The sequence below is a fragment of the Mrakia frigida genome (genome assembly GCF_051309035.1).
Source record: "Mrakia frigida strain ATCC 22029 unplaced genomic scaffold BDY24scaffold_21, whole genome shotgun sequence".
NCBI classification, from domain to species: Eukaryota; Fungi; Basidiomycota; class Tremellomycetes; order Cystofilobasidiales; family Mrakiaceae; genus Mrakia; species Mrakia frigida.
The window spans coordinates 545,245-567,386 of NW_027481260.1; the positions used below are offsets into that span (position 1 = coordinate 545,245).

General features: G+C 53.9%; 9 protein-coding genes across 9 annotated transcripts; 2 read left to right on the forward strand and 7 right to left on the reverse strand.

The window, feature by feature from the left end:
* Positions 1-242: 242 nt before the first annotated feature.
* On the reverse strand, positions 243-2,058 carry ATP10 (Atp10p). Its single transcript, XM_076641110.1, has 6 exons — positions 1,553-2,058; positions 1,323-1,446; positions 1,103-1,234; positions 946-1,017; positions 687-869; positions 243-529 (listed from the first exon to the last, which is right to left on the reverse strand). The coding sequence occupies exons 1-6, from the start codon at positions 1,720-1,722 to the stop codon at positions 266-268; spliced, it is 945 nt and encodes a 314-aa protein (XP_076495449.1). The 5' UTR covers positions 1,723-2,058; the 3' UTR covers positions 243-265.
* Positions 2,059-2,061: 3 nt separating this feature from the next.
* On the reverse strand, positions 2,062-2,920 carry BDY24DRAFT_393875 (uncharacterized protein). The gene is made up of 3 exons (XM_076641111.1): positions 2,897-2,920; positions 2,764-2,827; positions 2,062-2,679 (listed from the first exon to the last, which is right to left on the reverse strand). Exon 3 carries the CDS (start codon positions 2,594-2,596, stop codon positions 2,324-2,326), a length of 273 nt encoding a protein of 90 aa, XP_076495450.1. The 5' UTR covers positions 2,597-2,679; positions 2,764-2,827; positions 2,897-2,920; the 3' UTR covers positions 2,062-2,323.
* Positions 2,920-4,554, forward strand: BDY24DRAFT_442595 (uncharacterized protein; the record flags this gene model as incomplete). Its single annotated transcript, XM_076644698.1, has 5 exons — positions 2,920-2,929; positions 3,248-3,323; positions 3,415-3,631; positions 3,704-4,002; positions 4,533-4,554. 5 exons carry the CDS (start codon positions 2,920-2,922, stop codon positions 4,552-4,554), a joined length of 624 nt encoding a protein of 207 aa, XP_076495451.1.
* A 30-nt stretch (positions 4,555-4,584) lies between these two features.
* On the reverse strand, positions 4,585-5,328 carry BDY24DRAFT_114158 (uncharacterized protein). The gene has a single exon (XM_076635881.1). It carries the CDS (start codon positions 5,111-5,113, stop codon positions 4,616-4,618), a length of 498 nt encoding a protein of 165 aa, XP_076495452.1. The 5' UTR covers positions 5,114-5,328; the 3' UTR covers positions 4,585-4,615.
* Positions 5,329-5,551: 223 nt separating this feature from the next.
* Positions 5,552-7,639, reverse strand: BDY24DRAFT_407350 (putative organic acid transporter; the record flags this gene model as incomplete). Its single annotated transcript, XM_076642752.1, has 10 exons — positions 5,552-5,656; positions 5,817-5,956; positions 6,045-6,102; positions 6,271-6,323; positions 6,417-6,433; positions 6,526-6,635; positions 6,803-6,945; positions 7,089-7,156; positions 7,338-7,470; positions 7,609-7,639. 10 exons carry the CDS (start codon positions 7,637-7,639, stop codon positions 5,552-5,554), a joined length of 858 nt encoding a protein of 285 aa, XP_076495453.1.
* A 633-nt stretch (positions 7,640-8,272) lies between these two features.
* Positions 8,273-9,973, reverse strand: BDY24DRAFT_407351 (uncharacterized protein; the record flags this gene model as incomplete). Its single annotated transcript, XM_076642753.1, has 9 exons — positions 8,273-8,451; positions 8,525-8,578; positions 8,668-8,886; positions 8,966-9,041; positions 9,110-9,237; positions 9,312-9,333; positions 9,406-9,523; positions 9,646-9,727; positions 9,829-9,973. The coding sequence occupies 9 exons, from the start codon at positions 9,971-9,973 to the stop codon at positions 8,273-8,275; spliced, it is 1,023 nt and encodes a 340-aa protein (XP_076495454.1).
* An 845-nt stretch (positions 9,974-10,818) lies between these two features.
* Positions 10,819-12,331, reverse strand: BDY24DRAFT_393885 (pseudouridine synthase). Its single transcript, XM_076641112.1, has 4 exons — positions 12,132-12,331; positions 11,938-12,012; positions 11,656-11,836; positions 10,819-11,522 (listed from the first exon to the last, which is right to left on the reverse strand). Exons 1-4 carry the CDS (start codon positions 12,192-12,194, stop codon positions 11,284-11,286), a joined length of 558 nt encoding a protein of 185 aa, XP_076495455.1. The 5' UTR covers positions 12,195-12,331; the 3' UTR covers positions 10,819-11,283.
* A 20-nt stretch (positions 12,332-12,351) lies between these two features.
* Positions 12,352-18,259, reverse strand: SPF1 (ion-transporting P-type ATPase SPF1). Its single transcript, XM_076641113.1, has 23 exons — positions 18,209-18,259; positions 18,118-18,129; positions 17,919-18,039; positions 17,723-17,851; positions 17,564-17,653; positions 17,095-17,481; positions 16,865-16,991; positions 16,515-16,751; positions 16,047-16,229; positions 15,828-15,962; positions 15,627-15,747; positions 15,385-15,548; positions 14,992-15,290; positions 14,765-14,890; positions 14,573-14,690; positions 13,964-14,487; positions 13,744-13,870; positions 13,529-13,668; positions 13,394-13,450; positions 13,175-13,311; positions 12,977-13,085; positions 12,755-12,898; positions 12,352-12,633 (listed from the first exon to the last, which is right to left on the reverse strand). Coding segments are annotated over exons 1-23 (3,684 nt in total). The 5' UTR covers positions 18,211-18,259; the 3' UTR covers positions 12,352-12,438.
* Positions 18,260-20,125: 1,866 nt separating this feature from the next.
* On the forward strand, positions 20,126-22,098 carry BDY24DRAFT_393895 (P-loop containing nucleoside triphosphate hydrolase protein). The gene is made up of 5 exons (XM_076641114.1): positions 20,126-20,198; positions 20,270-20,445; positions 20,528-20,552; positions 21,023-21,220; positions 21,395-22,098. The coding sequence occupies exons 1-5, from the start codon at positions 20,193-20,195 to the stop codon at positions 21,710-21,712; spliced, it is 723 nt and encodes a 240-aa protein (XP_076495457.1). The 5' UTR covers positions 20,126-20,192; the 3' UTR covers positions 21,713-22,098.
* The last annotated feature ends 44 nt before the right edge of the window (positions 22,099-22,142 follow it).

Genomic DNA, 22,142 nt, shown 5'->3' on the forward strand with positions numbered 1-22,142 from the left:
TGCTTGAGGCAAACGGTCAAAAAAATGAGTCGTCTAATACATCAAGGTCGAGGGAGAGAACGTTTCTCCCTCTTCCTCTCCCTCCGACCTCCCTCCTCCAAAGTCGCCTACGCCTCTCCTCGACGCGACCACCTCCTCCCCTCCTCAACAAAATCTAGGCGATGAGGGGAACTCCCTTCTCGACTTCCGATGCGGGTGCTTCCAGGGAGAGAGGTTGGAACTGGTCGAGGAAAGCAAAGCATGGCGAGCAAGGAGAAGAAGAAAGTCAGCGACGCGTCTCTCTCCTCTCCTCCCCTCTCCTCCTTCGCACGACGATCGAAATCGAGCTCACCGTCTTCGGCTTGTTCTCCAACCACTGCTTGATGCCTCCCGACAGCTTGTGTGCTGGATACCGATCTCGAGCGAGAGCCTCGTTCTCTACGTTCGTCTTGAATCGATGAAGGAGGACTTGGGTGGCGACGAGGAGGGATTTTCGTTCTTCCTCGGTGGAGAAACCGGAGCCTGCCCATCGGATCTTGAGGTTCTCGTCCTGTGATGAAGAAGAAGCCAAGAAGGATAAGGCGAGGGTCAGATCCCAGAGAAACGAAGGATGTCGAGAACGAGAACGAAGGGAAGTGAGGGAGTGAGGACGAGCGAAGAGAAGCGAGAGGAAGATCTATGGAAACGTGAACGGTTCGAAGACTTACAACGAGGTACACATAACCAGCTAGAGCATGCTTCATCCCCAAAGCTACTCCTTCCGCCGAGTCGTGGACTGAGCTCGGGGAAATGATGTAGGTCGAGTGTTGCTCTTTCGGGACAGACGCTCGAATGTTGTTGACGAAGTACGGGACGAGGAGGGATTTGAGGGAGGTGGATTGGATGTTGACCTGCATCAAGAAAACAACGGAAAGTCAGCGTGAGTCGAGGCAGAGGAAGAAGAAAACGAGACGAGACGCGACTCACCTGAACCAGACTGAAATCAGGGTCGTGCTTGAACGCTACCCAGGCTGGAGTACTGAAGCTTCCGGTTTGTTCCTGGAAGGAAGGTAGGCGGGAAAGAGAGAGGTCGAGGTCAGTGAGATCGGGAAATGAAGGACGCGAAGAAGCGTCGAGAACTCACGGTATTGAGAATCGATCCCGAGCATGAAACGAGCGATATTCGACCCTTAAGCACGTCAGTGGTGTGAATGATAGGTTCCGAAAGATCGTCTCGTAAGCTGTGACCTGCTAGGTTGGGGAAGTAGAGAGCTCGCTGTGAATCGAGACGCAACGAAGCGAAGGGAAAGGTCAGCTCGAAGCTCCGACGAACGACAAATGCGAGGATCTAAGGCTGAACGTACGTCTTCCTTGAGTAGGCGCTTAGGAGCGATCCAGACCTTCGAACTAGCCTGACGGAGGTACTGCGATTGAGACGGAAGAGCGGTGTGAGGGTCGAGGTACTTGACTGCCTTCGTGAGAGTGTCGCTGAGAGAGAAAGAACGAGATCCGAACGAAAGGGAGTAAAAGGTCGGTGGTTAGTTCCTCCTCTGCCTCTGCTTCGTCCCTCCATCTCCGAGTTCGAGCTACTCACAGAGTTCTCTGACCAGCGCTAACACGCTCCCCACCATCCGACGGCTTCGCTTCCCAACTGAGGAAGCTGGCCTTCTTCTCGCAAGCTTTAGGAACCTCCTTCTGACCCAGTGCACTGGCGAGAGGTGCGAGGTAGGGTCCTGTGGGTTGTGAGGAGTCGGGGAGAGGCATGGCGGCGAAGGGATTGGATCCTGAAACGGAGCGAGGAAGCGACAGGCGAGATGTTGTTTCTGTTGCGGTGGGGTTCGAGGTTTCGGAGGACGAGTCAAGGGTTGTGGGAGTGGAGGGTTCGATGGGAGAGGAGGTAGTGGTGTTGGGAGTCGTGGAGGTCGAAGGAGTTGGTTCGGATCGACTTGAGGCTGTTCGATCTGGGCGAACATGTTGGGCTGGAGGGTTGTAGATTGGACTAAGAGTGATGGTTGGTCGTAGAATGGTTGCTGACGGTCGTTCGAATCGGGTAGGGGTCGAGGAGGACTGAGAGAGGGACGCGTCGGAGGTTGGACGAGCGTTGGAGGAGGAAGGAGAGGAGGAGGATGAGAGAGCTGCCGACCGGCGAGCTGAGAGGACCGCTTCCGATGGGGTTTCGTCGAAGAAGGTGGGAGGAGAGCGTAGGGTGTCGTCCTCCCGAGAGATTACTCTGCGAGACCTGACGTAGGACGAGTCGTTCTCCGGACTTGGTTCATTCCAGCTCTTCGTCCTTTCCCCCTGCACCCTCTCCCTCCTCGCCAACGCCTTCTTCTCCCGTGCAGAAACCTTCCTGCTGAAAGGTTGTTCATCCCCGTATTTCAGGGGTTGTCGACCTGTCCACAGTGGGTCGAACTCGAATGAGGTTGGAAGAGGATCTCGGAAGGGGAGGCCGTGGTCGTCGAAGAGGTGGGTGGTTGAAGGACGACGGGGGCTGTTGAGGAAGGATAACGAGGCTGATGGTGGGTCCAGAGGGGTTACAGGCCAGAAAACGTTGACCTCCTCGTCGTAGTAGGGTTCCGGGGGGGAGGAAGACGTCGAGGGGAAGGAGGAGGAGGAGGAACCGATGTCGACCTTCCATTCCAGCTCAGGCTTGACCTTCGAGCCCGTTGTTGCATACGAACGAAGGTAGCAAGATGGCGATATGAAGGTATTGGGTATAACCTGTGTAGCAGAGAGGAAGTGAGGCTTTGTATGGGGTCAGGGGGAAGAGAAGAAAGGAGGGAAAGGAAGGGAAGGAGGACGAACGGTTGACCTCGAGCTCAGACGCTTCATCTTTTCAAGCTCCTTCTACACGTTCCCGACAAGATATCTACAGAAAAGAGAACATCCCAGTAAGTACGTGATCTCTTCTAAAAGCTCGTGAGGTTTTTAGACCTACTCGAAGGGAAGCAAAGAAACGAGATGGCTGTTGGTGTTCAACTCTCGACTTTTTAGCCCGAAAGGAACCCTTTCGACGAGCTCGCTCCTCTCCTTCCTTCCCTCCAACGCTCATCCTGGCTCTTCTCTTCCTCTGAGATGGCAGCCCCCTCTTCCTCCCCGAGGTCACTTACTTCGACTCCCGATCCACGCTCTCGAAGAAATCGCGTCCTACCTCGACCATCCAACTCCCATCGTTCCCTTCGCACCTCACGCAACGCAACCTCGCCCTCTGCCCTTCTACTCCACTCGAAGTCGTGATCCGGCACCTGTAGGAGGACGAGAGATGCTGCTCTTCCTCGTCTCGCTCCAGCCGTAAAGATCAGAAGTCTCCGTCACATCGAACTTTTGTTGAGGGAGGAGAACACCGAGAGGAGGTCGTTCACGAGGTGCGTCGAGGAATCTTGCCCTTCTCCACGAGTCTTCCTTCAGATATAACAGAGATCTGAGCTCATCATATACCACTGTATTATCTTTCAGGTACCTCCACGTCAAACTTCCGCCTTCCAACCCGCTGGATCGATCCGCTTTCGCCTTCAAACTTCAAGCCCTCCTCTCCCTCGTTCCCTCCCTCCTTCATCTCTCCATCGAAGACGACGTCCATTCCGACCATCCAGACCTCGGTTCTTGCATCCTCCGCCACTTCTCCCTCTCCCCACCCACCCTTCTTTCCAACATCGTCGCTCTCGAGCTCCTCGTCCGTTGCGAGCACTGCACAGAAAGTGTCCTCCGCGCGTTCCAACCTTGCCCTCGCCTTCGTCAAATCAAGGTTCGACTCGAGCTCGCCAACGAGTTCTCCTTCGGATTGGACGCAGGACCCGACGCTTCACCTTCTCTTCCCATTGGACTGAAGACTCCCTTCCTGGAAGTTATTCAAGGGACGAACGACGTCGTCGAATCCAAAAGCAGGCTCCTCGTCGCCGTCGGGAACGCTTGCCTGAGCTCAAAGATCTCCGGATTTATACTCCCATCCCACCATCCCGCCTTGAATGCTAGCAATCTAAGCTTTCCCGAGAGAGCAACCTCTCGTTTCAACAAGCTCGTCGAGCAGGCGTGGGAGGGAGAGCGGTGTGCTTTGAGGGGAAGGGGGCGGGATGGGTCGTTGGTGAGAAGGGAGAGCCGTTTAAATGGCACAGCCAAGAGCTAATTCCTAAGTTGGTTGCGGTTCGAGAAAGAACGGCAAAGGGAGGATAGCAGTTTCTCCGAGAGGAGGACGTGGGACGCGTCGAGGTGTCGAGGGAAAGCTGAAGCTCGTTCTCAAGCGACTGAGCTCTGAGGATAAAGTTTGACAGTCACAACAGAATTTTAGCTTTAGCTTCAGATTTTTGCACTCATCTACTTCGCGAGCAAGTGCAATAAGCTGGGGTGGAAATCAAAAGACCGTCCCTCGACGCGTCGCGCCGCCGCAACAACTCTGACTCCGCCTCTTCTTTCCCGCTTCGGTCTTCTCTCACGAAGTTCTCGCAAGTTTTCTCTCTTCTCTGATTCTCTTATTTTAAGCTCCAAAAGAGACGCGCATCGATCCCGTCAGGCCGTCAAAATCAAAACAAACACGTCCATCGACCCACCCTCCTTCCTCCTCCCTCCCTTCCTTCCAGCAACTTTGTCCTCGTTCTTTAGGTCAGCCCTACCCAACCTCCGATCTTCAACTCGACCGCTCGAAGACCAGGCGACCGAGGGCTCACAGGGAGAGGCGTGGACGTCCGACGAACTTGATGAGCTCGCATTCTCGATTCGTCTTCCTTTTCGTCTTCGTTTTCTTCTTCCTCCATTTTCTCCGATATTGATTCCGTCTTATGTGAGGAAGAGGGTTGTTTGAGAGAAGAGGATTGGAGGAGAAGGTTTGTTGATGAAGTCGAGGATTCGGTTCCTGACGGCGGGGAGGATGGCCTTCGATGTGTTGATGGAGAGGAGGACGTGGAGGAGGGCTGAGAACGAGGAGTTCGATGGTAGGAAGTGGGATTGATTTAGTTTTGGGAGGAGTATGTGATGGGGTCAAAGGAGTCGTGGAGTGGGTGCTGCCTTCGTTGTGACTCGAGGAAGAAGAAGACGAAGAGGAGGAAGTCGAGGAGGTGGTGGAATCTGAGGTCGATTTCCGTTTGAGACTAAACGAACGAAGCACCACCTTCTTTGGGTAGAACGATGAAGAGGAAGAGGAAGATTCGCTGCTGAAAAGCATGTTGGGATTGTGGTGGTCGAGGGGAAAGAAAGGAAGCGTGCCTTAATTTCGAGAAGGGCGAGTCGGTTACACGGCGCACGGCTGACGAGAGCTCGTCGACTCTCCGACCTTTCCTCTCCCTCCTGCCTGACTTCTGCTTTTCGTGTTCTTCTTCGCATGGCGCAGGGATGCCGCCGGTCCCCGCCCAGCCACTTACTCAGCGAAAAAGGACTTCCGGCCTCAGGCTCTGCTGTCCGATCATCTCGCACCGCTGCTTCAGCTTTCCCTCGCTCCCACACCCCAGCCTCATCAAGCACTAGAGCTAGAGCTGGCTCGGACTGAGAAGCTATATCTTTATACAAAGGTCCAACAACACCCGATCTAGGTCCAATCAACCTTTCCATCCACCGGCCGTCGAAGCCGCTGGACGCGACGACTCCCTCCTCCTCCTGTTTCCCTCTACACGTAAGGAGGTCCGAGGAGGGTCCTGAATCCGCCGAGAACAGCCTCGACGACGAGAAGCAGGACTCCTCCTCCAGGAGCCAAACGAAGAACCTTGGGAGTCTGTAGAACAAGCGAAAAAGAAGCGAGGATGAAGGTCAGGTCGAGAAAGAGACGCGTCGTTCTTCCCATCCTGTCTTGTATTGCACTCCCTCCACCGTGATTCCCCCTTCCTCCGATCACCAGCTAGAACTTCATGAAGGAAGACCGAAAGAAGACTCACGAATCCACGGTACAAAGCTCCAACTCCCTCGTTCTTAGCGATCTTTCCGATCTCAATGAACGTCCACCCAATCTTCGATCCAGAAGGAGCCGACTGGGCTCTCGACTTCCAGACGTCCGCAGGGGTGTTAAGAGCAGTTCCTGAGATGGAGGGAAGGGGAAGATACGAGACAAGTCAGTTTTTTGCAGTCGAACTCGTCGTGTCATTTCGTTCGGTCGTCGGACTCACCAACGAACCCTCCGATAGCTCCAGCGATGAAGTTATTACGAAGTTCCTCTCCCTTGGTCTAAGAGAATGGAAGTAGCGATGGAGTGCGGGCGAACATTGAAGGGAGGGAGGAAGGGACGACGGCGAGACGAGAAGAGGGGGGAGAGAAAAAGACGAGAGAGCGAGAGCGAGGTCAGCGAGCTGAAGAGCAGGTCGATGACGGGCGTCGAGAGGAAAGCAGGCTTACATCGGCCTTGGGAAGGTACCCCCGAACCTGGAAGATACATCCGAAGTATCCTCCTGCAGACGAGAAGCGAACGGGAAGAAGGGAGAGAGGATCAAGGTCAGCTCGCGGTTTCGCCTTCGACTTCAGTAAGCTCAAGATGTACGAACCGTTCCACAGCACGTGTCTGAGAGAGTCAGAAGAAGAAATGAAGGTGATCAGCTCGTGCTTCAAACGAAGCAGTCGTGCGAGAAAGAAGGAAAGGAAAGGAAAGCTCACCTCCAGAAAGTAGCCTCCATTCCCTTGTAAAGAGCCATAGGTCCAGCCTCGGCGCTAACCTTCTTGATGACGTCCAAAGCTCCAGTGTAGGTCGAGTTCTTGTCTTGCAGCTGTATATTCAAGGGGGAAGGAGACGACAAGTCAGCTCTCGAGTTTCGTTCGAGCTCACTCGCTGCTTCCTTCCTCCTCCTCCCTGCCAGCCTTCGAGTCCCTTCGCTCCCAGCCACTCCACCCTTTTAGCCAGGCGACACCCTAGAGAACAGACTGAGTCACTCACCCTGATCTTAACCCCCTCGAACGGCGTGACGATGATAGACTCAGTCGCTCCGGCGGACATTCCAGTGAAGATGGAGAGCATGGGAGTCATGGGCGTGGCACCGTCGGAGGTGTACAGCTTTCCGAACGAGTCGTTGGCGGCGACTAGAGGCACGGCAACAAACGATCAGGGAGAGAGGTACGAGTCAGCAGGAGAAAGGCGAAGGAGGTCGAGCTCGAGCGAGGGCTGAAGGGTTGAGCTTGTTGAGCTCGAGGAGAAGGAAGAGGACTTTGAGACGGATACTCACACTTAAGAGCACGCTTGGGAGCCTCGAGCATGAGAGGAGGAACGAGACCTCGGTACAGACGACCAGTTCTAAGGGTGAGAACAGAAAGAAAAGAAAGAGAGAAGGGCATCAGCAATAGAAAGCTCGAGCTCATCCTTCCCTCCGAGCTCTCGAGATCTCTCCATCTTCAGCTGGCGAGCTTCGAGCTCTGGAGACTCGAGACTCTTCCTCCCATCACCGTGAGCAGCTAAAGTAGACAAACGAACTCACCCCTCCGCTCGAATGATGTCCTTGAACGTCTGGATCATGCCGATGGCCTTTCCGGTCGAGAGCTGCTGCCTCGTCTTGACGACGTCCAGAGGGTACAGGCAGAGGATCTCGGTGATACCAGCGATGGCTCCAGCTGGAAGAGGGTGATCAGAATCAAGATGAGAAGGGAATCAGCCTTTGACCGACGACGGAAAGCGCTTCAAGCAGGCAGGGAGGGAGGGAAGGACGAAGAGAGGGTGCGGGGATGCGGGCAAGAGAAGAAGAAGCTCACCAGCGAACTGGTACTGGAAGGGAAGCGACATAGCTGTTGAGCGGAGAGCATGGTAAAGGGTTCAGAGTAGTCGAAGGTGTAGTAAAAGTCAAGAAGTCGTTGGCGATAAAAGGATAGAAGAAGGGAGGGAAGGAAGGAAGCAAAAGGTCAGCTCTCGTTGGTTTCGGCCGACTTGAGAACGAGCTTGCTCCCAGCCCAGAGCGTGTATAGAGAGGGTTCAAAGACGTACGCTTGTTGGGAGTCACCGGAGAAGCAGCAGGAGAAGCCATCTTGAACGAGAAAAGAGGGGAGGGAGGAGGAGAAGGGGGTCAGGGATCAAAAGGGGAGAGCGAGCGAGCTCGTTGAATCTCAACTCTTTGCAAACAGTTGAGCGATTCGAGAAGACCGACGAGTCACGTCCCCTCCAAATTCATTCGAGAAAGCTTCCGGAGTTGTCAGAAGTAGGTATTGAAGAGCGGAGTGAGATTCACCTGCAGGGAGTCAGTTTTCCCGATCTCTGCGTGGGCTGAGGTCGAGGCAGGGTCGAAGTCGCGTTCGGGATTTAAACTCCGTTATCTCTCTTCTGGAGATCTCTTTCGGTGCTCGAGATCCTCTGGCAGAGAACAATTAGGTGGTGTAATATATAGGACTAGAGTAAGAGATGTGTATATAAAACGGGACGCGACTAATTCACCCCTCCCTCCTCCTCCTGACCTCGCTGCTCGTCGACGGCCTTCTTCGCGTCCTCCCCTTCTCCGTTGAACTTGTAGAAGGGGAAGTCGAAGAGGAGGGTCGATTTGATGAAGGAGGGAATGGGAGCGTAGAGAGCTGGTGGAATTGGGATGAGGATCGAGGTTCGATGAACTGAGAACGACGGGGAGGGGAAGTTCGAGTCAGCGACGTCAAGCTGCCGAAGGGAAAGAAGGAGATGACGGACGATAAGTGGTGTAGTTCTTCCATGTTGATCCTCCATCTGAGCCATCCTTTCCATCTACCGAAGGCGAGAACAAGAGCGGAAACCGAGGTCAGATCCGGTCTTCGACGCGTCGCAGTCGCAGAGGAAGAAGGAGAGAAACTCACAGCTCATCAACCAAAACTTCTTCCCCGAGCTCTTCTCAGCCAACGGCATTCCAGAGAGGAAAAGCAGGAGAGCCATGGTGAGAAGAGGCGAGAAGATGGCGGCGAACTGAGCTTTTCGGTAGGAGGCGGAGAGGTCGATTCCTTCGTGAGGGATGGAAGGGGAAAGGCAAAGCATCCAGAGGCCCCAGTGGAGTAGGATCTCGCCGAAGTAGGGAGGGTCTGCAGATTTTGATGATGAAAGAGCTCAGGTTGAGTAAGAAAGAGAGTGATCGAGGGAAAAAAGAGGAAGAGGACGAACGACGCGACCACTTCCAGAATCCGTCGGTGCAGGGCTTGTTCTTGGGCTTTGGAGGATCAGCTTGTTTGTGTTGGTACTGAAAAGTAAAGAAAGCGGTCAGATGGTCTTCTTGAGAACCGTAGAATCGAGGAGAGAGCTGCTCACCTTCTGCCAGTCCGAAACCGCTTCGACGGTGAAACCGATCACGAACAGGACGATCCCAGCGATATCGCGCCCAGTTCCGAAGGCGGGAAGGTTTGGAGCTTTTGATACAGCGGGAGAGTTGAGGATGACTGACAAAAATGGAACGAGGAAGGAGGGGTAAGCGACGAGGAGGGAGAAAGAGGCGAGTCGAAACGAGCCGCACCGGTTGGCAGCGAAACAACCCACTGAAAAGATAGAAGAAGGGAACGGATTAGCAAGATTAAGCGGTGAAAAGGTAGAGAGAAGGTTCTACTCACGACCCAGAGGACCTGGAAGATCCAGAAACCAGCGAACTTCAAGAAGTGTTGTCTCATCTCGTCGAATCGACCGTCCGACTTTGTCTTGAGGACTCGGAAGAAGAGGAAACCTCCGAGTCTGAAGCGAAGAAGAAGAAGAGGAAGCAGAGTCAGTTTACGAGTGTTGTCGTAGAGGGTGGTCGAGAACTGAAAGTCAAGCGTTCCTCGAGATGAGGAAAAGAGAGAAGAATCGAAGCTCACCTGATGCTCCAGATCATCACAAAAACGGAAGCTACAATGTTACGAGCAGAGTAGGTCCCTCCGAGAGTGAGAGTGAGAAGGGCTAGTACGAGAAAGAGAAAAAGAGAGGAGTGAGCTTGTATTCTCGAAAGGGGAAAAAAGAGACGAAGGGAGGAACAAGCTGTTGAGCTCTCCCTCACTCACCAAGCATGAAAAAGTTGCTCCCTCCCCAAAGATCTGTGAACTTATCCACCTGGAGAGTATACGCGAGGAAGAAACCGAGGCACTGCCAGCCTAGGGTAACGAGGAAAGTGAGGGCGAGGAAGTACTGGTCCAAGTACTGGGCCATCGTTTCGTTGTAGGCTGAAGGGAGGAGATGGAAAGAAAGGGCGGTCAGTCGTTCGTCCTGAGCTGTATTCAAACTTGATTTACTGCAAGAGATAGAGGGGACGAAGAAGCTCACAATGTGGGTAACGAGGGTAGGTGGGGGTTGTGGATTGTGGATGAAGGATGGAAAGTGAGACGAAAGTTCAGGTCGATTTGGGAGTGACGTTGAGCTTGAACGGGCAAGTGCGAGCAATCGGCTGGGTTCAGATCGGGGAAGGTTTTCTTCTTGGACGTTCTTCTCCTCGGACGCTGATTCGAGAACTATCGTAGGTAACTGAGTTTTAAAATATAAACAGGGACGTCGACGAGCAAATCTTCTCTTCGACAAGAACGAAACTCGCAGACCACCTCCCTCCTGCTCTTCCCTCGCATCTCTCAGCCTCACCTGCTCGACCCAACTCGATCCCCGGGTCTGATCTGAGTACATTCATCGCGCAAGAAATTTGCTGAGTCGACTGACTTTTCCGAAGAGGGCTTGGGTCGGAGGGGAACGACGCGTCTCCTTTCTGTTTCTCTCCGTCGCGTCCAGTCGTCGATGTTTTCTCAAACACCAGAAGGAACGATCCTCATCAGCACTTGACACAAGAACCCTCCCCTCCTCCCTCCTCCGCCCAAAAAGCAACTAAAGGCTCCTCGCCATGATGCCCTTCATAAAGTCCCCCCTGTTCTTCACCTCCGGTCTTGCCCTCCCTCCTCCCTTCCCTCTCTCCCACCTAGGTCCACTCCCTCCTCCGCAGCCGCAGCCGCAGCCGCAGCCGCACCCCCGCCCATCTCCCTCTCCCACTCCTCCTCCTCCACCATCTTCCAAACCTGATCCCCTTCGTCCTTCCTCTCGTTGATCCTCTTCAACACCTCCCCCCAATCCTCCCCCAACCCAGCCCGAACCGTCTCCCGAACGCGCATCGCCTTGCCTCCCTTCTTCTTGCCCGGAACCGCAACCACATCCAACAACGCCGGCCTCTTGACGTAGCGAGAAAAAGTAATCTCCTCGCAGTGGAGGAGGACTCGATCGGCTCGGAAGCGAACCACTCTCGAGATCGGGTGGCGGTTGGGCGAGGAGAAGGACGGGAAGCGGTAGAGGGTGTCGCCGAGGATGGGAGCCCGGAGGAATTTCGAGCAGAAGAGACGGAGTTGGTGTTTGTGACCGGTTTTGGGACGGAGCCGGAGAAGGGAGATGTTGAGGGATTTCTGGAGGCGAGGGAGGAGGAGAGGAAGGAGAGTCAGAAACGACGCGTCGAAAGAACGAAGGGCTCAGGGCGAGGAGACGTCGACTCAGGATTCCCTATCTCTTCTACAAAGAGAGCTCGACCAGTAGAAGAAGTAGAAAAAAACAAAATTTGCACTCACATCCCCTCCCAACCACTCCCACTCTGTCTTGACCTCCTTCGCTCCGACCTTGCCCTTCTCACTCAACGAGACCAGCCCGTCGTCCGACTCCATCCACCCTACGTGTTCTCCCTCCTGCTCCCTCTCTTCAGGTGTCAAGTAGCGTGAGATGGCGGCGATGTAGCCTGGAGCAAGACGAGAAAACCAAACAAGAAGATGGTGAGCGTGAAGCTCATTCCTCCCTTCTTCCTTTCCCTCCTTCCTCCCTCCCAACTCCCTCGTCCCTTCGACGTTTTGAGAAGTGGAAGCCGCACTCACTCTTCTCAATCGACCTCTCCGCAAACTGAGCGCACAAGTCCTTCGCTTTCAGTTCCGTCGTAGCGAGGATCAGAGGACCGGTGGTGGACTTGTCGAGTCGATGAACGCTTCGGATCCACTGCTCGGGAGTGAGAGCTAGACGGGATTTGAGGTTGTAGAAGTGATCTTCGATGGTGGCTTCCTACATAACAACAACGAAAAGAGAGAGTCGGTCAGGCTGAGAGAGAGGCGATGGAACGGAGAGGAGAAAAGGGTCGAAGGAGAAGGAGACGGCTCACTCACCCCTCGAGCAGCTCGTGCATGATCGATCCCTCCTTGAGAGACGAGTCCGGCTGGTTTGTCGATGACGAAAATGCCCTGAGACAGAAGGAAGGAGCGAAAAGCGGAGAAGGATTCAGAACGGAGAGGGACGAAACGAAGGAAGGAAGGAGGAAAGCTCGTGAGCTTTCGTTCGAAGGAGAAAAAGACAAACTGACCTTGTCCTGGAAGAGAATCTTCAGTGGTTCGAGTTTAGCTCGGCGAGCGAAAGAGGGGAGCATAGCTGATCTTGAAGCGCCTCGTCGAGGAATACAGGAAGGGAGGGAGGGTGTAGAGAGGTCGTCGACGTTGGAGGGAAAGGGAAGGAGTTCGAAAAATGAGCTTCGAACTTCCCTCCCTGCTCCTCCTTCTCTCTTCCTCCTTCGTCCGATCCTGGTATTGAGATCAATTCATTCATTCTTCTGTTCTTCTCCCCTTCAATCTAGTACCAAGAAACTAAAGATCCTTCTAAAGAGAAACCATCTTCTACTGATCCTTCTTCTCCTCAATCGCCAACTCGGCAGCAGCAGCCTCGATCTCCCTCCTCTTCTCCCTCCTCTCCCTCCCCCTCGTCACGAGCTCCTTGGGTTCCAGATCCGCAAAGAGGTACTTGCACGCCTTCTCGATGATGAAGCACCCAGCGAAATCGGCAAGCATGACGGCCGTGAGGGTGATTTTGAACTGAGGCAAGAAAGAAGAGGAGAGGAGACGAGGAGTCAGTTTTTGTAGGTTTGAAGGATGCGACGAGAGTACGGAGAAGAAGAGAAGGATGAAAGGTGATGAGAGTGGCGGGAGAACTCACCACTCGGGACATCTCAACGAGCTGGAGCCACTTGGAAGCCTCGGGGAAGAAGTCGGTCGATCCAGAGTAGGCGACGGCGGCGACTCCCATCAAACCCCAGTACAGAGGAGGGTTCTCGGAGATACCCTCTCGGAAGGGTCGTCCCTAGAGAGATAGCGGAAGAAGATACGAGATCAGCTTCAGCCCGACGAGAAGAACCGAGGAGACGAAACAAAGACGAACCTGAAAGTTGATGGCGAAAGTCGAAACCTGCTGGGAGAGACCGAGGAGGTAGATGGCGGTGTTGAGAAGAGTAGGCTCGAACTTGGCCTCGAGATCGATCTCTCCTCGGCTGTGAAAGACGAACGAAAGGGTGAGAGGGAAAGGTCAGTCGTCGAAGGAAGAGACGCGTCGAAAGGAGCCTCTCGGAATCGAACTCACTCCTCGAGCGACTTGGAAAGGTTCGTCATGTACAAGAGGGCGGCGATGTGGATGGCGAACTGAAGAAGGATCGAGAGGAGGATGTAGAGGTTGAGGATGTTGGGGAGAGGTCGTTCCCTCGAGAGCTTCTCGACGGGCTGGAGAGGACGGAAAAGAAACGAGACGAGACGAGTCAGCCGGACGCGACGAGAACGAGGAACGAGATGAGACGCGACAAACCTTAGCTCGAGAGATGCAGAGGAAGCAGATGCTCATGAGCATTCCGGTGATGGTGACCTGAGAGGAGAATCAAAGAAGATCAAAGGTCAGTCGAGTCGACGCGAAGAGAAAGAGGGACAGGAATCTCGAACGAACCTGGTAATCTCCGAACTTGATTCCGTCGAGGTACTGAACCGAGAGCGAGTAGGCAGTGATGAGACAGTTGAGGGCGAGGATCTTGTACATCTGAATGGTAGCGACGAGAGTGCATCGACCCTGTCGGATGATATGGGTGACTATCGAAGAGAAACAAGGTCGAGGTCAGTTTCGACGAGACGAGACGAACGAAGACCGAACGGGAGGGTACTCACTAGCAGAAACGTTGGACAACTTGGAAGTAAAAGGAGCAGCACACGAAGCGTCTCCAAGCTTGATCTTGGGAGGTTCCATTCCGTCGTCGACTTCGGCGAGCTTGTCGGTGATGGAAGCGAGATCGAACTGGATTGAGAGGAGGAACGAAGGACGAATGTATCAGCTCTCGACGCTTCTGCTCTGACCTTCGCACCGGGGAAATGAAGAGGCTCGACTTACCCTCTCCATCGGGTTCTGCCTCCTAGCGGCCTTCTGTCCCTCCAAAGCCTTCTGCTGAGCAGCGACCAGCTCGGGGTAGATATCTCTGATCGACGCCGGAACGGGAGGAGGAGGCTGGTTGAATCGGGAAGAGATGTTGACCTGCTGCTCGTAGACCTTCTTGATCCTCTCGTTCTTCTGGAACTCGGCGATAGCCTTGAGATCGTCCATGCTTCCGTCGAGAAGAGCGACTCCGATGTGAGCCTGCTTGAGAGCTCCGACGTCGTTCGTTCCGTCTCCAGCCATGAGGGTAGTGAAGCCGAGGTTTTTCAGGGTGGAGAGGATGAACTCCTTTTGGGAAGGAGAGACTCGAGCGTAGACCCAGGTGTGTTGGACGAGATCGAGCCAGGAGGGACGGTGTTCGTATTGCTTGAGAGCGACTCCGGTGATGCAGATGTCGTAGTCGGCGAAGATTTGCTTGTCGAAGGGGGCGGAGGGATCAACGGGGATGATGATGGACTCGTCGACGGATCGCCAAACGAGGTCTGCGAAGGACGAAGGGAGGGGAAGAGTCAGAAAAAAGGTCCGACGCGACGCGATTCGATCTGTTCGAAGGAATGTCGAACTCACCGGTTTCCGAGGTGTGTCCTTCACGAAGATCCAAGATAAGAACGTCACGATCGACGATCTCAACCTCTCGAGCGACGTGGACGGCGGTGAGAGGGTTGTCTCCAGTGATCATGACGCACTGAAGGGAGGTTTCGAGGTCAGAAGTCGAGTCTTTTGAGGTTTCGAAGACAGAGAAAGAGGACTCGAACTCACTCGGTGAGAAGAATCGGCCAACATCTTGAGAGTTTCGACGGCATCGGGCTTGAGAGGGCAGTGGAAGACGAGGAATCCAGCGAAAGTGAGTCCGACCTCAACCTGATCTCGTCCGAGCTTGTTGATCTGCGAGCAAAGGGAAACAAGAGCGAGAGTCAGCTCTTCGTATTTCTTTCCTTTGCAGCTCTCCGTCGAATCGTCTCCTGCTCCGCAACGCTCGAACTCACCTCCTGGCTAGTCATCGAACGAATCTCCTTGGTTCCCAAAGCAAGCACACGACTTCCTCGTCGAGTGAAGTACTTGTAGGTCTCATCGTACTGATCAGGGACGACCGAGTACATGGTCTTGAGGGTTTCAGGAGCTCCCTTGACGGAAACGACGGTGGTCTTCTTCTTTCCTCCAGCCTCCGAAATGATCGAGACGGTGGACATCCTCTTGAGGGCGGACGAGAACTGGTATCGACGCTTAACGTTGATCTGCGCCTTGTGGAGAGTCTCGACGTCGTCCTTGGGAGTGATGATGTCGCCTGAAAGACAAGCGGAGAAAGGAAGAGCAGAGACAAAGGGTCAGCTCGACGCGTCGAGGAACGAGGAGACGAGGCGAAGAAACGGGAAACGAACCAGCGGAGACCTGCCATCCGAGAGCTTCGAGAGTAGTTTTCTCCATAGGATCTCCAACGACCTGACCATCCTCGAGGAGAACGAGAGCGTGGGACGAAGCGAGGGTGAAGGTGGTAGCTCGGGAGTTGGACGTGATGGAGACGAGTTCCTTGAGGTTGTCAGGGCTGTTCATTGGAGCAAAACGGATCGAGAGTATCAGCACCTGAGATGTGCTTGCGAAGAGTCGATGCTGGAAGCCTCACTTGACTCCAGCAATTCCCTCGACAACGAGATCCTCTCCGGTGATGGTTCCAGTCTTGTCGAAGCAGCAGACGTCGACACGACCGGCGAACGAGATCCTGAAGGGTTCGGTACAGAAGATGGCTATAGAAAGCAAAGGTGGAAAGAAGGGTAAGTTCAAAAGCTTGAGAGAAGACGGCAGAGAGAGAACAAGGGAAACGAACCGTATTTCGAAAGAGCGACAAGGGAAGCGTTGACAGCCATCGACAACTCCATAGGAAGCTCAGGAGGGACCACCGAAGTGACGATGAGCACACAATCAAGGAGGAGCTTGGACTTCTTCATTCCCTTCTCAACACCTGCGAAAACGAAGGGAGGGAAAAGGTCAGTTCGACTTCGAGACGCGTCGAGAGAAGGAAATGGAAAAGAGGGATGCGACTAGCCGTGAATCCAAACGTAGGCACTGGCAGCGATGGCGAAGACGAGGAGGAATCCGATGAAGACGAAGGACTCGAGGTTTCCAGCGGTGACGGCTTCGGTGGAGAAGATCATGGTCCTAACGAGTTGACCTTGGGTTGTACCGAAACCGGTTCGCAGGACGACGGCGAGGCATCCTCCATCGGGAGCTGGAGATAAAGATAGACGGACCAGGCGTCAGCTTGAGCTTTGTCTATGTTCATGAGTCGTACTGCCGCGTCTAAGCTTAATGCTCCTCATTCGTTCGAGCTCACAACCTCTCCTTCCCCATCCTTCCCTTTCCTCGTCCAGCTTCCCAAGCAGATCTCGCTTCTCTTCAGGCTTCGGCATCACCTCTCACCAACACCTCCTACACTCCATCGATCCCATCGCCTTCCCTTTCACCCTTCTCTACCTCCCACCCAGAAATCACGAAACGAAACCAAAAGACTCACCCTTCAATGCTCCGTCCCCACTCTCTCCGACAGTAACCTGCAAGGCCTTGGTTCCGCTGAAAAGCACGTTGTTCCTGTCCGTTCCGTTCATGTCCAATCGATCCGTTCCGTCTCTGAGGTGAATGGACTCCTTGAGGAGGGGAGTCGACTCTCCGGAGAGCATGGCCTCGTTGACGATGGCGGATCCGTAAAGAACGATGAGATCGCAAGGGATGGCGGAGTCGGGTTTGGTTCGGACTGCAGGAAGGGAAAGAAGAGTGGGATAGGAGATGGTGAGTTGGGTTCTTGGGAGGGTCGAGGTGGAGAGGAAGAACAGGAGGGAAGGAAGGAAAGAGTCGAGCTGAACTAACCGATGCTGACGAGATCTCCAGGGACGAGTTGATCGCTGAGAACCTCGGACCAAGCACCATCTCGGTAGACGTTGACGTTGTAAGGTTCAGCGCTCATGGTTCGGAACTCGGTGATGGTTCGGACTCGCTGTAAAACGAAGGAGAAAGAGGAGCAGGGAGGAAGGAAGGAGAAACGAGGTCAGCTCGACCGGTTTCTTTCCTTCGTTTCAAAGCTGATCGTCGAGACTCACCTGGAAAACAACAGTGCACTCAAACACCACTAGCATGAACAAAGTGAACAAACTGTAGTACCAGTACTCGTCCAAGCACCACAGGGCGACACAGAAGATCTGGAAGACGAAGAAAGGCGCGACGGCATGCTCGGCGAAGAGGTCGGTGAATTTAGGGATAGGGATGTCGCAGAGGTTTCGACCGTACTCCTCGAGAAGCCTAGTAGTAGAAGCTGATTCGTCGTCGGGGTTGGTGGTGGCGAGACCTTTGGAGGACTGGTAGAGGGAGAGAGGAGGGAGAGCGTCGCACGGGTAAGGGATGGGAGTGAAGAGACCGGTTAGGGACGAGTAGAGGTAGGTGTCCTTTTGGTAGGAGAAGGAGTATGTTGGGGTGGTAGATCCGGGAGCCTGAGGAAGGAGAAGTGAAGAGGGAAGGTTAAGGTCCGAGGAGGAGGAAGGTGGGCTGAAGAAGGGAGGGAGAAGGACGAACGAAACGTTGGTCGAGCTTGACGATCTCTCCCTTTCCTCGGTGCTTCTTGGGCACGACTTGAACGAGTTGAGCAGATTCCAGGGATTTGGCCTAAAAGGTACAAATTGGTTCAAGGTCAGATTGGACCCAGCGAAGCAGCAGAATGAGCTTCAAACTCACGGGGAGACAAGTGATAAGAGCTCGCATGTTCTGACTCCATCTGGTGAGAAGGAAAGAGAGAGCGTGTCCCAAGCCGAGCAGAACGATGTAGACGAAAGTCCACTCTTCAGACTTGATCCAGGTGTCGTACTAGAAACGGAAGGAAAGCGATCAAGGTCAGCTTCGAGAGGGGAGGAAGGAAGGGAGGTGGCCTCACTTTGATGTAGTAGGCGTAGGCGAGAAGAGGGTAACCACTCAGGAAGGGTAGGGAGTAGAGATGCAACCATCCGGATAGAGGGTTGTACAACCGAAGATCCTCAATTTCCGTAGAGGAAATACTGATTGAAAGGAACGAAGGAAGGGGGACGAGGTCAGACGTGGAAGCTCACAGAAGCGAAGTTGAAGTCTTCGCTCACCCGACGCTGGCCCTAGAAAGGAGATAAAAGAACAAGGTCAACGATGGTCAGTAAGGAGCTTATGGAGAGGTCCTGTAACGCACAGACTCACATCTTGAAGAAGTCTTGAAGAAGAGAGAAGGAAGTTGGAGGTCAGCTCGTTGCCAGCGAGATCGTCTCGTCTCGATTTCAGTTTCGTCCTCCTTCGGCCTCGCCCTGCTTCGTTATTTTCTCTCCTAACCGCCAGCATCGAATCTTCTCTTTTCGCTTCCTATTTCTCTTTCTCCTCTCTACAAGAACGTCATAGGCTGAGAATGCGATTCGAGAAGATCTTCGCGGTGCGGCGAGGGGGAGGGGAGGGGACGAAGGTCTTGTTCCTCCAAGAACCTTTTCGTCCCTGTCTTCCCTCTCGCCTCTCACCACGTCTCTCTCACTCAAAGCGGCAGCACTCCTCCTCGCATCTGCGGAATTTCCGAGTTTGGAATTCCGTCGGGGCTTGAGGACAAGATGTAGGAGGGGAGGTTGCTGCTCCGCCTTTCTTCTTCCTCCCTTCTCTGATCCATCCATCTCGTCCCTCTTTACTTGAACTCCCAGAGCACTCTTCTTTCCCTCCCTCGTCTTCTTCTCTCCACGTCTAGAGACTCGAGTGATGCAACGAGCTCCAGAGGTCGTCAGGGGGTCGACAGAGAGGCTCTTCGCGCGCTTCCCTTCCTTTCCCTTGACGATCTCATCCCCACATTGTTGCAAAGTTTCGAGCCCTTTGTTCTCTTCTCGTACCTTAATCTCCCTCTTCCTCTCTTCTATCTCCTCGTATTCTTCTCTTCTCTGTTCTTCTCTGCACCAACTCGACGCGTCTGGATCTTTCCTCTCTCCCCTTCTCTCTTCCTTCCTTTCCTTCTATGCTTCCTCATATCTTCATTCTTAGCATCTCGCTCGATTCTCCCCTTTCTCCTCAGAGATCTGTGCAAGATCCAGACATCGAGTCCATGCCGTCACTCTCTGAATGGGAAGAAGGAGATCGCGCGTGAGTCGATCCTTTTTCGGCTCATCCCTCCCTTGGGTCATTTGCGCTCTTCCCGCTTTTCTTCTTTCTCACGTACCGACTCGACCAGGCCCACGTAGCTCGGGCATCAGAATGTTGCTTTGGATCGACGTGGAGTTGGGAGGAGATGTGAGGATGAACGCGGGTCGTGAATTTCCTTCCGCTTTCCTCATCCTCTCCTCGAACGTCTTTTTTTTTTTGCGCGACTCCCTGACGAAGCTCAAGAGCATTATGTTCCGCTCTCAGGTTCCTAGCCGTAGTTGTCTCCGATAGTTCGGGAGACGAGCCTCAAAGGGACGCATCGCCAACCTTTCCTTCCTTCATCCGCGTGTTTGATCTGCCTCTCGCCTGTCACGACGGCCACACGATGCTCCTCTTTCCTTACGAGTCCTCTCCCTGCTTCGCTCGAGGGCTTCCGACCAAAAGTCTTCGTGAACGAAGTTGAGCGGGGGGAAGCAAGGATCGAAGGTCGTCGCGTCGAGGCTTGTTTTCTGTCTTCGTCTCTACGCAGGCTGAATTACTGTAGAACGCGACGCGTATATCTTCATGATCTAAGACCTTGACAGCGATCGCTCACGCGGACTCATCGACGTCACACGAAGAGCGAGTCGAGATCGAGATCTTGAAGAAGGATCGCAGAGCGCGTCGCTGTCGTGTCCGAGGGCTATGCTGCTGTTTTCTGAGAACTGGTCTGCTGCGAGGAGAGTCTTCAACATCCTCCTTGTCTCGTTTTGATCCTGCTTTTTTTTCGAGAGGGAAGGGTTCGCCACGAGAGATGAAGAGCACACAGAGAAGAGCCGACGACCGCACCCGCCGGCCAGCTCCCTTTCTTGTCCTCCAATCTCTTTGCTGTGCATGTTTTGTCTCTTTCTCCTCTTTCCCACCTCTTCTTTTATACTCAACATCAGAAATGTCAGGACCTGAAAACTATAAAAACGAAAAGAAAGAGGCCGCGTCTTGTTGCTCGCCTCCCCTTTCCCTCCCTCTCAACCGTCATCACTCAACCTTCCCTTCTCTCTCCCCCCGTCCTTCCTTCGCCCCATCCTTGCTCCCAATGAGTGTACGTCCCCCTCCCTCTCTCTATCCTCCTTCATCCTTTGAACTCACCGCCCTCTTTTGCTCGTTTTGCAGTACAACAACAGCGGGACCTCAACTCCTCCTTCTCGCCGTCCAACGTCCTCTTCTCGTCGTTCGTACGACGACTACCCTCAACCTCCTCAGGAACCTCCTCGTCGGAAACCGGATATCAACAGGAAACTGGTCGTCGTCGGAGATGGAGGAAGCGGGAAGACATGCCTGTTGACTGTGTGAGTGAACGAACGCAGAGAGGGGAAGGGCAGACGAGCTGACCTCTCTTGGACTATTTTCCTTTCGCTTTCGTTATTGCAGGTATGCGTACGATCGGTTCCCTGTGGTGAGTCTTCTTCTGTCGTGGAACTGAGGTTGAGGGAAGGCTGGGAGTGGTTGAAAGGATGGATGGGATGGAGTGAGGAGAGGAAGGGAAGGAGGAGGGAGTTGGTTGAGTGAGAGATCTCTGCCTCGCTTCACGAGCTTCCGACGCGAGATTGCTCCTCAAGTCGGAGCAGGGAACTCAGGAGATAGGTGCTTGAGATATTCGAACTCGAGAGGTAGCAGAGGAAGGATTGGGACGTCGTGGCTTGCTCGGTCGAGTTCGAGGGTCACCTCCCTCTTTCTCCTCCCTTCTGCTTGCTCTTCTGCGTCTTTCTGGGGATCGGAGTCTTTCTCACATCTTCATCTACCACCTTCGTTTTCCCTCTCTACCCGACTCGTTGCATTTCGGCTCCTCATCTCGTTTCAAGCGCAAGCCCTCGTTCAATCCGAGCTGACCTCCTTCCCTTCCCTTCCTCCCTTCTCCCCTGGCAGGATTACGTCCCAACGGTCTTTGAGAACCTGGTGACTCAAGTGCAGTTCGACAACAAGCTCGTGGAACTCGCTCTCTGGGATACCGCTGGACAGGAGGATTTCGACAGACTTCGTCCACTCTCGTACAACGATACGGACGTCGTGTTGATTGTTTTTGCCGTCAACCATCGACCGAGTTTAGATAACGTCAAGGACAAGGTGAGCTCAGCTTCCACACTTTGTGGCAGCTGTAGTGGGAGGCAGAGTGAAGAGAGGGTGGGATGGTGGAGCTGTTCGAGGTTTGAGCTTGCGAGCTCTTCCTTCCATTCCCCTCCCTGTTCAACCTCACATCTCAGCCACTGACTCCCAACCTTTTTTCCTCCAATTATCCAGTGGCATCCCGAAATCACCCACTTTCTCGAATCCACCCCCATCCTCCTCATCGGCACCAAGATCGATCTCCGTCAAGACTCCCAAACCGTCTCCCTCATGTCCGCCCAAGGAACAACACCCATCTCCCGTCAGGAAGGAGAGTCGGCGGCTAGGGATATCGGAGCCAAGTACTACGAGTGCTCGAGCAAGACTGGGGTGGGAGTGAAGGAGGTGTTTGAGGGAGCGTTGAGGGAGAGCATGAGCAAGGGAGGCAAGTTTGCGTTTGGAGGGAGCAGCAGGAAGAGTGGGAGTAAGAAGAAGGCGTGTGTGGTCCTTTAGGTGGTGGGTGTGTTCGAGAGATTGTTTTCGGGGAGAGAGGAGGAGGGAGAGAGAGGTCCTCCGTGTTCGTGTCTTCTTTCGTTGGTTTGAGCTTGTTCTGTTTGTTTCGTTTCATTCGCCTCTCTTTCTTTTTTCCTTTCTTTCGCCATTTTTACCCATACGTCTCTACACACCTGCTCACGGACCTTCCTCATCCCATAGATCACATCTCCCTTCGTCCTCAACCTTCCTTTCGTCCCCTTTGTCGCCTTTCACTCTCCTCTCAAACGGCGGTGTCGCGTCCCATCTTTCGTACTCTCGGTCTTTTCTACCACGTGGTCATCATTCTAGGTGGTCTCGTATCTCTCTCTCTTCTTGGTCTTATACACAGCACCTTTCGTCTCGCCTTTCAGCTTTGGGAGAGAACGAAAGACGCGTCGACCCCTTCGCT

What these genes read in the sequence shown, in the direction of transcription:
- BDY24DRAFT_393875 (XM_076641111.1), bottom strand. Translation starts at nt 2,596, where the DNA reads ATGGAAGGTCGACATCGGTTCCTCCTCCTCCTCCTTCCCCTCGACGTC.
- BDY24DRAFT_393885 (XM_076641112.1), bottom strand. Translation starts at nt 12,194, where the DNA reads ATGCTCCCCTCTTTCGCTCGCCGAGCTAAACTCGAACCACTGAAGATT. An exon ending in AGATTCTCTTCCAGGACAAG is followed by an intron (nt 12,013 to 12,131) that starts GTCAGTTTGTCT and finishes CTTCTGTCTCAG; the next exon opens with GGCATTTTCGTCATCGACAA. An exon ending in ATGCACGAGCTGCTCGAGGG is followed by an intron (nt 11,837 to 11,937) that starts GTGAGTGAGCCG and finishes GTTGTTATGTAG; the next exon opens with GAAGCCACCATCGAAGATCA.
- BDY24DRAFT_393895 (XM_076641114.1), top strand. An exon ending in CGTACGATCGGTTCCCTGTG is followed by an intron (nt 20,553 to 21,022) that starts GTGAGTCTTCTT and finishes CTCCCCTGGCAG; the next exon opens with GATTACGTCCCAACGGTCTT. An exon ending in TAGATAACGTCAAGGACAAG is followed by an intron (nt 21,221 to 21,394) that starts GTGAGCTCAGCT and finishes CCAATTATCCAG; the next exon opens with TGGCATCCCGAAATCACCCA.
- ATP10 (XM_076641110.1), bottom strand. Translation starts at nt 1,722, where the DNA reads ATGCCTCTCCCCGACTCCTCACAACCCACAGGACCCTACCTCGCACCT. An exon ending in AGCGCTGGTCAGAGAACTCT is followed by an intron (nt 1,447 to 1,552) that starts GTGAGTAGCTCG and finishes TTTCTCTCTCAG; the next exon opens with CGACACTCTCACGAAGGCAG. An exon ending in CTGATTTCAGTCTGGTTCAG is followed by an intron (nt 870 to 945) that starts GTGAGTCGCGTC and finishes TTCTTGATGCAG; the next exon opens with GTCAACATCCAATCCACCTC.
- SPF1 (XM_076641113.1), bottom strand. An exon ending in CTCTTATCACTTGTCTCCCC is followed by an intron (nt 17,654 to 17,722) that starts GTGAGTTTGAAG and finishes TGTACCTTTTAG; the next exon opens with GCCAAATCCCTGGAATCTGC. An exon ending in CGGATGGCAGGTCTCCGCTG is followed by an intron (nt 15,291 to 15,384) that starts GTTCGTTTCCCG and finishes CTTGTCTTTCAG; the next exon opens with GCGACATCATCACTCCCAAG.
- BDY24DRAFT_114158 (XM_076635881.1), bottom strand. Translation starts at nt 5,113, where the DNA reads ATGCTTTTCAGCAGCGAATCTTCCTCTTCCTCTTCATCGTTCTACCCA.